Raw genomic sequence first — 12,336 nt, forward strand, 5'->3', positions numbered from 1 at the left:
GACAACTGTTAATACTTGTGTAATGCTTTTCATCAGTAGGCCTGGTCAACTCACAAAGTCGCACCTGATTAACCAAGGGCATGTTTTTAAATCAATTTATTTAAACTGGTGCAAATATCTATGCGGGCCTGTAGTGGGGCGGACTGCCCCACTTCCTGTGACTGTGGGCTGTGGCAGGTCAGGGCTCCTGCGCAGGCAAGGAGCCAATTAAAGAAGGGCTTATTGGTAGACAATCAGGGCCCAGATTGGAGGGAGCCAATCAGGACCAGGCTCAGCCCTATAAGAAGGCTGCCCAGAGAAAGGAGCAGTCAGTCTGTTCCTGGCCTTTGAGAGGTGAAGGTCAATCTCCAAGGGTGGAGACTAGCACCGTGGACAGCGCAGTGCTGGTCCAGCTCGGGGACGCAAGGGAGCGCGAGCCCGTAGCCTGCCAGGCTGCAGGCCCTGAAGGGAAGGGCCTAGCGGGTGCAAGGGGCTGTAGGGGAAGCGGCCCAGGGAAGCAGACAGATGAGGGGAGAGAAGGAGGACAGTGAGGCTGCTGCCAGAGGGTTCCTGGGCCAGGACCCAGAGTAGAGGGTGGGCCTGGGTCCCCCCACCTCCTTTGCTGTACACCCAGCCATTGGCCATAGGGAGTGACCATTATACTATGCCAGATCCCTGACAAGAGAGATTGGACTCAAAGGGGTGTGTGATTGGACCTGGTGGCTGAGGTGTAGGACTGCTGATCACCGACCCCCTCGGAAGGGGGTGCAGATGGACTAAGGGGCACTGCCAGAGGGCAGTGGCCTCGAAGAGGACACTGCCGAGCAGGCAGCAACGCAGGTCCAAAGACAGCAATAGAGGGCAGAATGACGGATGGGACACCACCAGTAGGGGGCGCTCCACTGGACAGAGCTAATTCCCGGAGTCACCAGCGGGAGATGCCAGGTGGTGAGTCCCACATGGTTACAGGGCCCTCTTAATTCAATTTAAAGGAGGCTGATATCAGTTTTCTTGTGAGGTAGGTGATATAAGCCAGTTTTGAACCAGTGGAAGTGTCCACAAGGCTTAACTAAATGTTTTTTAAAACCTTTTAAAAGTGGTTTAGCTAAATCAGTTTTTACATCATCTGTATGTAGACAAGGCCTTGAGTCTCAAAGCACTTTACAAAGGGGGTAAGTATATTTATCCACGTTATAGATGGGGAACCTGACAAACAGAAGTTAAATTCCTTGTCAAGTATCACCCAGTGAGTCAGTGTGGTAAAGAAGTGTTTAAGAAACAGGTTAAAGGGGAGACTACAACCAGTCATACTGAAAGGTGAACTGTCAGGCTGTAAGGAGGTTACTAGTGGAGTTCCTCAGGGATCTGTCTTGGGACCAAGCTTATTTAACATTTTCCTTAATGACCTGGGCACAATAAGTGGGAGAGTGCTAATAAAATTTGAAGATGACACAAAGTTGGGAGGTTTTCCCAATACAGAGGAGGACCAAAATATCATACAAGAAAATCTGTATGACCTTGAAAACTGGAGTAATAGAAACAGATGAAATTTAATAGTACAAAGTACAAGGTCATGCACTTGGGAATTAATAAGAACTTTTGCTATCAGCTGGGGACACATCAATTGGAAGCGACAGAGGAAGAGAAAGGCTTGGATGTATGGGTCAATCACAAGATGACTGAGTTGCCAGCATGATAGTGAAAAAGACTAATGCAATCTGAGGATGCATCAGGCGAGGTATTTCCAGTAGAGACGGAAGTGTTGTTATCATTGTACGAGGCACTCATGAGACCTCATTTGTAATAGTGTGTGCATTTCTGGTCTCCCGCGTTTAAGAAAGATTAATCCAAACTGGAAAAGGTGCAAAGGAGGGCTACTAGAAAGATCAGCGGAATGGAGATGCTACCTTACGAGAGGAGACTTAAAGAGCTTGACTTTTTTAGCCTAACAAAACAAAGACTGAGGGAAGATATGATTGCTGCCTATAAAGACATCAGTAGAAAATACACGAGAGAGGAAGAGAACTTATTTAAGTTAAGGGCCAATGTGGCTACAAGAACAAATGGATACAAACTGACCATCAATAAGTTTAGGTTTGAAGTTAGACAAAGGTTTCTAACCACTAGAGGAGTGAAATCCTGGAACAGCCTTCCAAGGAGAGTAGGGGAGGCAAAAAACCCAACCTGTTTCAAGGCTGAGCTTGATAAGTTTATGGAGAGGATGGTTTGAGTTTATCTACAATGGGATATTGCCCATCTGTGACTGTTAGTAGCAAATATCTCCAATGGCTGGAGATAGGATGCTAAGATGGGGAGGGTTCTGAGTTACTACAGATAATTTTCCCAGATGTCCACATGCCCAGGGTCTAAATGATCACATTTGAGGTTGGGAAGGAATTTTCCCCCAGCTCAGATTAGCTGGAGGGGGTTCACTTTCCTCTTCAGTATGGGGCCCGGATCATTGCTGATCTGAACTAGTGTAAAGGGTGCATTCTCTGTAACGTCAAGTCTTTAAATCAAGATTTGAGAACTTCAATAACTCAGCCAGAGGTGACTGACCTATTACAGGAATGGGTGGGTGTGGTTCTTTGACCTCCTGCATACTGCAGGCCAACTTGATGATCATGATGGTCCCTTCTGGCCTTAAAGTCCGTGAATGACAGAGTGGGAGGTGAAAACCCAGGTCTCCTGACTCACAGACTTGTGCATTATCCATTGGCCCATCTTCTTCCCTAATAATAGTCAGATTTTGTGAGTTTGCCCATTCGAGTTCCACTGTTGCTGTATAAAACCATCATATAATAGGAGGAACTGTGGAACAAACAGCCTGATGACACTGGCCATCAGAATTTCAATCTGGAGGTGAACTGGAATCCTATATCAGTAAAGAGCTAAACAGGCCAGAGGAATCTCTGTCTTAGTCAGAGTACTATGCATTTTTCAGGATTCAGACATAAATATATATTATAGCATTACCACATGTGATAATTCTGATGCTATTGAGAGCCTCTTGCAAGGTGTCTGATATGCTCAACTGACTTCAATGGGAGTTGAGGGTGTACAGCTACTTTCAGGATCAGGCCCAATTTAATTAACCACTCCTGTGCACCATCTTCAATGTCTTTCCTCTCACTACATCCACCCTTCTCCTCCTTTTATCTTTCTAGCTCACCCATTCTGATCTCTACCCTAAATACTTCCCTATGTTTACGAGCTGAATGGGTTTAGCTAAGATAATTGTTCACCTTTACAACTTCATTGTTGGTCAAAGCAGAGTGGAAATTGACTTTGGAGCAACAGCTTTGGTTATGATGTCAGTTGGCCATACTATGTAAAAAACCAAGTGCCTAGCAGCTGTGGCTATTTTACCAATTATTTCCTAAGCTATCTTATTTTGTAATATTTCATAAACTTTACATCATTCTGTGTACACACAACCCTGTTTCAGAATGAAGAGGGGAAAAGTACAATTAAATAGAAAAGGTTCTAATGGTATGATTTTCAGAAGTGCTGAGCATCCACTGAAGTCAATGGGAACAGCACTACTGTACTCAGCACCTTTGAAAAATCAGGCTATTCATTTAATGTTGGTTTAGAAATAAGTCCCACTACCCAATGCAAGACTTTTTGTCAGGCAATGGATCAGATCAGTAGTATGACTGTGGGCCAGGCTTTTCTAGACAACTGTGAAAGGTTAATTTGTTCTTTTGTGACTCTTTGTGAAGTATTAAGTCTCAATAGTAAAAATGAAAGGGGCCATGTTTCAAGTTGGTAGGCTCAAAATTTAGCTTACAGTCTTTTCTTCAGGTTGCAAAGTCTGTGTAATTCTCTATTGGCTTTTTCCCCCAGTATAATGTTTAAATACTTTCTTTTTTTAAACAAAGAGAAATGAAAACTCACTTGGCAGAAAGGCCAGCACTTGCAAGTAACCCCACAACATCAAACCCATGTGCATGCATGATGTAGAAAAATAGGTTTTTAAAGAAACAGATTTTAGTTACAAGCTTCTAAGGGGTTAATACAAACATAATTATTTTTAAATGATAAACATACTGACAGTATCTTTTTCTTAAAATGCATTCAAAAGTCCATAGACTCTGATATACATTATGGGACATATTTTCAAAAATGAAGGCCAGAAGGTGATGCACAAAAAACATGACCGAGTGTGCAGCCCTTTGATAGTACATACAACCACATTAAGCACAGTACTCCAATAGCTATTTGTACATGAACTCCTACAATCTAAATACATAATTGCACTGAATGAGTTTCAGCTGTGACTGTACTTTTTACGCATACACCTGGGGTGTTGCTTTTGGAAACCCTGGCCTATGAGCAATGTTGATACACTGTGGGTAAGCTTTTCAAACCATTCTGAGAGACCGTCACCTAAACGGCACATAGTTGTCTTGGGATTCTTTGAAAATTCCAGACTAAAGTTTCCATGTAAGGGCCTGATCCAACTCCCATTGAAAGACTCCTATTGATTTCAGCAGGAGTAAGATCTGGCCCCAAGTGAAAACTTTGCTTTCCCAAAGCCTACATTATACATTCTTCTTGTGAGCACCTACCTAGGCGTTGGTTTTCTGTTGCATTTTTCTTAACTATACCCATATTTATACCAAGGTTCTTCAGAAATTCTTTATAATCCAATGTATTCGTTTTACCAACACAGGAATGATTCCACAGTCTGGGGAAAAAAAAAAAAAAAAGCAACTCCTTTCGGTGAACAACATTATTCTCTGCCAAATTTCTAGTGAAACATTAGAAAATAAACATATATAATCTTTTACAGAATGTTATGTAAAAATTCAGAAAGGGAAGGTGGCATTTTTTGCATATACATATTGTATAATTTCCCCCAGAGTTTATATATGTAGTGTGTGAGTTGTCTGCATACTATTACTCAATATCACACTACCATGTGATTTGGCTGACCATGTACCTGAATATAAATTTTAATAGATGTGCACAGAAATGCTTTCAATTATGTAAGAAAACTGGAAATTTTTAATCAAATCCCAGTGTAATCTATGGCAAACGGAACCTAAATTCTGTTACAATGTGCCTCGGTTTTGCAGCAGTCAGAGCCAATGGGCTGGACATTCTGCAGCAGATTTATTTGAATTAAAAATTTGATTTTTTTAAATTAAATATGGAAATGAATGTCACAATTAGAACTATATCCCCAGTGTAATTTATTTTTATACTATATTTTCCAGTCTGAGGAACAATTGGGATTGGGATGAGCATATTTGCTAAATATCTGTGCTAATCAATGGTGAAATAGGTAACAGAATGAACAGTTAGGTTGTCCTCTTTAGAGTTAAGTCAATCCATTGAAATCAATGGGTAGTTCACACCTTTCAGAACTATTGTTTCAGGTTGTCTGAAGGTTTATGTGAGACAACACTCATTTGATGCTTCCAAGTTTATCTTCCTAATCACTAGAAATCTGTAATTTTTTAAAAATGAAAGCAGAGATTTTGTAGTACAATTCAGAGACGCACAGAGTTTAAGGCCTAAATATACCACTAGATCATCTAGTCTGACCTCCTGTATATCACAGACCAGTTCTCCCTGTATTGAGACCAATAACTTAATGGTTGATGTAGAAAAATAGGTTTTTAAAGAAACAGATTTTAGTTACAAGCTTCTAAGGGGTTAATACAAACATAATTATTTTTAAATGATAAACATACTGACAGTATCTTTTTCTTAAAATGCATTCAAAAGTCCATAGACTCTGATATACATTATGGGACATATTTTCAAAAATGAAGGCCAGAAGGTGATGCACAAAAAACATGACCAAGTGTGCAGCCCTTTGATAGTACATACAACCACATTAAGCACAGTACTCCAATAGCTATTTGTACATGAACTCCTACAATCTAAATACATAATTGCACTGAATGAGTTTCAGCTGTGACTGTACTTCCAAAAAGACATCCAGTCTTGCGTTGAAGACAACAAAAAGATGACAAATCCACCACTTTGCTTGGCAGTTTGTTCCCATGGTTAATCACACTCATGGTTAAAACTTTGCCTAATTTCTAATTTGAATTCCTCTGGCTTCAGCTTCCAGTCACTAGTTCTTGTTATGCTCTTCTCCATTAAATTAAAGAGCCTGTCCTATTCTCTCCCTATGAAGAGAGACTCTAAATTAGTCATCTCTCAATCTCCTTTTTGATAAGCAACTTGGGTGAGTCACTTAACCTCCTTTTACCTCTGTTTTCCCATCTATAAAAGTGAGATATAGTGCCTACATACCCAAAGAATAACTAGTTAATATTTGTACTGTACCATGCTTTGAAATCTATACAGCATGACAGAAAAACTTATTAATAACATGGATAGACCACCTTCCAATTTGAAGCAAACTTCCCTGTACAAATTCGAAATAAAGAAAACACTTCACAAACATTGTATGACTGGCTTATTTGAACACTGACTGACAGTCAAATCATGACAAAAGATCAGGTTAATGCTATATCTTGTCATAAATAACATGTCACTCATGATATATCTGTTCGACATTCATACTTCTTTGGAGCTCAGTTTTTGTAACATTCAAATACTGTTAAACCCAGATATACACACAAATTATCAAAAATGAACACTTCATTCATTATCTACCACTAAAAACAACAGTGACCATTTTCATCGGCACATGGAAGCTCCAATTTCTAACACTTGAAAAGCTCTTTCCCCCATAAGCTGTATTGTTACTGCTACCAGGCAGTGTCTGGTGATTGAACAAGAAGGCTTTTTCTGGATTTTCATATGTCAAAGGTAAAAAATCAATCCCGTCAACCCCCAAAAAGGAACTACAGCACTAATTATTTGTTCAGAACATCATTATGCAAATTACGAGCTGCTCTTAGTATTGGACTATTGAAAGGGAACCAAAATCCTCAAGCCATACGTCTGGATCAGAATCAAATGTTTCATGCTTTATCACTACCTTAGGTTACTATAAAAATGACATGGTGCAACTTGAAGATATAGTAAATGGAGAGTGAGCTTTTCTTTACAGCATCCACAAACAATGGTGCAAATCCTTCTCCCAGTGAAATCAATAGGAGTTTTGCCATCGTTTTCACTGGAAGTAGAACTGATCCTTGTATTTGCTGAAGGAAACAAATAACGAAACATTCATTCCTGAGGGGGGAAACCATGTTTATATGCTTTAAAATAAGAATTCATGGGCAGAATCATCATGATGGATAGACTGCTTTTAGAATTGAAATCACTAAGTGGCATTCCTATTTACTCCAGTCTCCATGTGGAAAAATAATAAATAGCCCCACTGAGGTTTACCATGTTGTGATATTTATAGTACAGTACTCATAATTATTTACATAACTTCTTTAATCCTAAAGGTACTATGAACTATACTGGCTCCTCATATCTGCTGTGGGAGGGGGCTGATGTTGGAAATGAAATAAATAGATTAGATTAGAATGAATAGATAAAATAGAGTGGCAATCCACTGATGCACAGCACAATGAATATACTCAGAAATTTTGTCCAAGGACACAAGGGCAAACCCCCACTTAAACAAAAAGTGCCATCTTTAAAGGGATCTGGTTGCTGTGCCTTGTATGTAGTAATATTTCAGGTTACTACAACTGAAAGATGTTAGCTGACAAATAAAAAACCTGTATTATTTTTGTCTTTACTTTGTATATTTGACAGCACCATGTGTAGTTACTTTCACTGTTTCCCCTGTATTCTCAGTAATCCAAAGCCAGTTAAAGTCAATGGAAAGTCATTGTCTTAAATGGGTTTTGGATCAGACCTCTAATTAAATCCTGTTGCTGCAAACACATATGTGCTTAATTTTGAGCATGTAAATCCCAAATCAGGAAAGTACTAAGGCCCTGACCCTTAAACAGTTATGCACATGCATAACTTTAATACTATCATTGATTTAATGGGATTTAAGCACGTGTTTAAGCATCCTTCCTGAATATGGATGCTTTTTCTGAATCAGAGCCATGAGTAGTCCCATTGAAATCAACAGGGACTATCGACTTCCTTAAAGGTAAGCCTGTTCCTAAGGGTAACTAAGGGTCTGGGCTGTAGTTATTTTTCCACTACTGAAAAGATCTTTACACAAACATAAACAAGGGACCAAAAATATCCTTGTACATATTTTAAAGTGTGCACTCGTTTTACATTTCAGCACATTATTTAAAGAGCACCCAATTACTCCCTACCCTTTAAAAAGAAAATAGCCAGTTTCAGAAGATTCAAATTAAATTTAATGTGGACATAAGGCAGTGCTGGTTTTCTAAATATCAAAATTTTGTCATTATCACTAGAATTATTTTATTTTTCTTTCTATTTTTAACAAATATGAATGCTATTTATTCATTAAAATTCAAAACAAACTAAAAAATGTACCCATTATCCTTTCCAGCCCATTGTTTAAGAACATTTCATTCTTTACGTAAAGATTTGCTCTGAAATGCTGCCAAGGAAAATAACCTTGAATTATTTGCTGCATAACTGCCAGATGAGTACACTAAAGGTGCCAGGGGATAGCTTCATCTCGAGCATCTGAATTTTAAGAAAAATCTTCTATGTGTGGTATTTAAGAATTGGTGCTGTATCCCCTCCTACAATATCTGAACACCCCTTCTACAATATGAGAAGAGATTGTCTTGCTGCTCTGAGACAAATCCAGGATACCAATGGGAGAGTCAAGGTCCATTGCTTTTTACTAAAATAGCCATTCCAAAACAGGGAAGTGTCAGCACTGATGAGAGGCTTGGATGAGTTTAAACTCCACTAGGACCACTGGACTGTATAACTTTGAAAGCCTGAAGGTCTAAGTACTGGGTACAGGAAAATGGTATTTGTCAGGTAGGCATATAGATCTATGGACGGGAGGGAGAAAGCTAGGGACCATTCTTTCCAGGCAAGATTGTGCCAGCACAGATCAACTGAGAGCTGGTTTGCCTTTTTCTGTGAGAGGACAAGACTTCAGAGCTGCCAGACTTTTTCTCTCCTTGGCAGGTTCTTAGTGTCATTTTAACTATATTACAAACTACTCATTTGTCTGTCTGGCCTATCTGAGAGAAAGTTCCTGAGGCCAAATGGTGTCCTTCACAGGGCTCTTGGATCTCACACATTTATGTAGAGCCTGATCATTGACTATGATCATTTTCCCAAAACCACACAGCTCCTTTTGTGTCTCCTACCCTATAGACTGACATTTGTGGTCAAAGAAAGCCCTCTTTATAATTACAGGCCTGATCCAAAGACCATTAAAGTCAAGGGAGAGATTCAACACAGTCCCAGAACACCATAAAAGAAGTTTTGTCATGGGGAGAAACACTTATCAAACACTCCAAGTCAAATATTCAATGGGCTTGGACTTGAATCAGAAACAGCTGCAGAGTGCAGAGCAGAAGTAAACACAGGAAACCACCTTGAAGGAGAACACCAGAAGGCAAAGTAGCAGCAGACTCTGGTAAATGGGACAATACTGAAGACACTGAAACACCTGTATAGCTGTCTTTTCATTCCAAGTTGGTCTGGAAGTGACCTCTCAGGTGGATTAGGCTCTGCTGTAGTTTAGAACTAACTCCAGAGACAAAACGGATGGTAAAAGCCAGGAGCCTGTTAACTGGGAGTACTGAAAAAAGTTTCAGGTCCTCCAAAGCAAAACTTCAGAGCTAGTCTGTTCTGACAAATGCAACCTTCATCTGAAAAACCCATGCCATTTAAATGTGTATTGCCTAGAGCTATTAAAGAGATACAGTGTAGCAACCAATTGAGAATCTAATCTTCTAGTTCCTCTATGGGTTCATGTCACTGAAAATGAGGCTTCTAATATCTAAGGAAACGTCACTAGGAACCTCAGGAACAGAAGCCAATTTAAACTAGACTAGCAGTCCAGAGGATCCTCTTTTCTTTTTAATGTAGCTGGATTTTTAGGCTCTTTGGTGAGGCAGGAGCCTCCATCTAGGCTCTGGCTTTAACAAAGAGGAATGAAAAAACAGGAAGGCGAGAGGGGAGGAATTATAATATTCTTAAAGAAAAGAAGACTGCTTGACCTACCTGATTTCAGACCCTGGGATGCTAAAGAGAGTGAAAGTTGTCCATGGACTTTACTTAGAGAGTGGCTGTGGATTTTTTGCTGGGGACCTCCACAGATAACTGCTCAGAGACATGGACTATTAGGCAAAGAAATATAGAAAGTGCAGCTTTTGGTATCTTGCCACAAGAGTTACATTTGCTCAGTTTCCTGCTAGCTTCTCATGGCAACACCTTTTTTTTTTTTTTTTTGGAGCAACCTATCTAGTCAGTGAATTTCTGGAATGTGCAAGTGGAGGCATTTCACTTGTGCTTATCACTCCTGGGAAGTCAGAAAATGACGAGGGCACTCAGGAAATATGAGGACACCTGGACTTGGCCATTTTATTTGTTGCTCTTTCCTATTTACCTATGATGTTATACACCAAAGCCCATTAATAAGTGAACTAAGTTTATGCACTTGGACAATATTCACTTAGGACATGCTGGGTCAGGGGACAGGAGACTTATGAGGATGGAGTATGGAGGTGGAGACAGAACCAAATTTACTGGCATGCTCCATTCCTTTGTGCTGCCCTGGTGATGCAAACAACCACAAACCCATCTTAACTGAAGCAGTGCAAAACTGCTGGTGTAGCAGTGAATCTGGTCCACAGTTTTACTGCCCTCAAAGTTAAAGCCTTCTCATCCTCGGAATACGGCACTAACATCTTTCCCTCAATGCACTATTATCATTAATGATGTCACTCATGAACCTTCAGTGGAGAATACACTCCAAGATGCTTAATGGTCCATCCAAATACAGAATTCAGGTACAGTTTGGTAACATATAAAATCTCTCAAGTTTAATAGGCTTCTTTAAGAGAATGTGACTGTAGTTTTGTGATTTTTACTAAGCAAGATAGGATGAAAGCAATTTTTAAAAGAACTAATGCATTATTTCTGATCTTCTGTTCTCCAATATAAAGGTGAATCTGTATCATTATTTTATACATTAAGCTTCAGAAGTTTTATCTGAAACATCGTCATTGTTGAGCATTAAAAAATCCCAAATAAAAATTTGTGATCTTCTTTATTATTCAGTACTTATGGAGATGTAGTAGCATTTTTAATAGATTAACTACCTTTCAGATAGCAATGCCAAACACAAGGTTTATTGTCAAATAAAGCATTGTTTTGTTTGTTGATTGCTGGCTTTAGAAGAGTATTGCTTCTGTTCTATAATTGCATGTACAAAATTATATAATTGGTTTTGTCGGGATGTAATTCTGGAGAGTGTCCCAGCCAGAAAAGATATAAAAATTGAAACAGTGAGCCCAGACTGCAAAGACAGACTAAAAATTATTTTGGAGATTGCTTGCAGAGGGGGAAAAAACCCAACAACAAAAGAACTGCCCATCCTAATTTGTTTAATTTTCCTTTAGGCCCTTATCCAACAGAAAACAGCCTCCAAGATTGCTGCTGACAAAAGCTCCATGGACCTTATGCATCCGTGAAAGCAGCTCCAAATTCCAAAACGATACATCATCCTTGGAAACCGCCATGTGGTAAACACACAGCTAGATTCTCTGATGTTCGATGTTCGTGGTGTTAATTACACCCACCTCCACCAGCTGATATTCCTGAACCCCAGGGGCAACTTACCTGCCCTCTTTCAAAATTTCCACCGAAGAGGAGCAGCTTTAAATCACAGCCAGGACTCCACAGGAGTTCACTAGCAAAGAATGCTCAAGAGATGCATGGAATTAGTGTATCCTCCAGTTGCCTTAGACACACATCCTCTTGGGGCAGTTTAGCCCACCTTAGGGCTGCAGGCACTGCCTTTTGCAGACCCCCAGTAGCATAGAGGCAGTGGCCACTTTTCATTTCCAACTGCCCTCTGAGAAAAGTGCCTCTGCTAGGGTTTATGACAGTAAAAGCTGGCAGGGACCCTGGATTCATAATGCCAAAAGTATCAAGTGTACTCCTAATTAATACTTACCACTTACAGGGCAGAGTGTGTTATATTTTAAACTCCTGTACAATCATTAATTAATCCTCATATCACCCCAGTGCGGTAGGTATAATTATCCCCTTGTATAGGCTGGGAAATTAAGCACAGAAAGGTTAAGTGATTTGCCTGAGGTTACCAGGCAAATCAGTGCTGATCTGGGATTACTCAGCGTTCCTGAATCAAAGGCCCATGCTCTGTCTGCTGACTCATATTCCCTCTCTGACCGCCCGCTTTTCAGAGACAGAATCTGTGTTTCCAGCTCAGTTAATTACCATGCTTGGCAATCAGGCTTGGGTCATGATGTCAAAGTA

General features: G+C 39.9%; 1 protein-coding gene across 1 annotated transcript in view; it reads right to left on the reverse strand.

The window, feature by feature from the left end:
* The window catches only part of EFCAB6 (EF-hand calcium binding domain 6), a 156,771-nt gene that overhangs the window by 103,896 nt on the left and 40,539 nt on the right, over window positions 1-12,336 (reverse strand). The window contains exon 8 of the mRNA XM_050936394.1: window positions 4,554-4,672. Coding sequence (XP_050792351.1) covers window positions 4,554-4,672 — 119 coding nt within the window. The remainder of the gene's footprint in view (window positions 1-4,553; window positions 4,673-12,336) is intronic.

This window comes from Gopherus flavomarginatus, chromosome 1 (assembly GCF_025201925.1).
Source record: "Gopherus flavomarginatus isolate rGopFla2 chromosome 1, rGopFla2.mat.asm, whole genome shotgun sequence".
NCBI lineage: Eukaryota > Metazoa > Chordata > Testudines > Testudinidae > Gopherus > Gopherus flavomarginatus.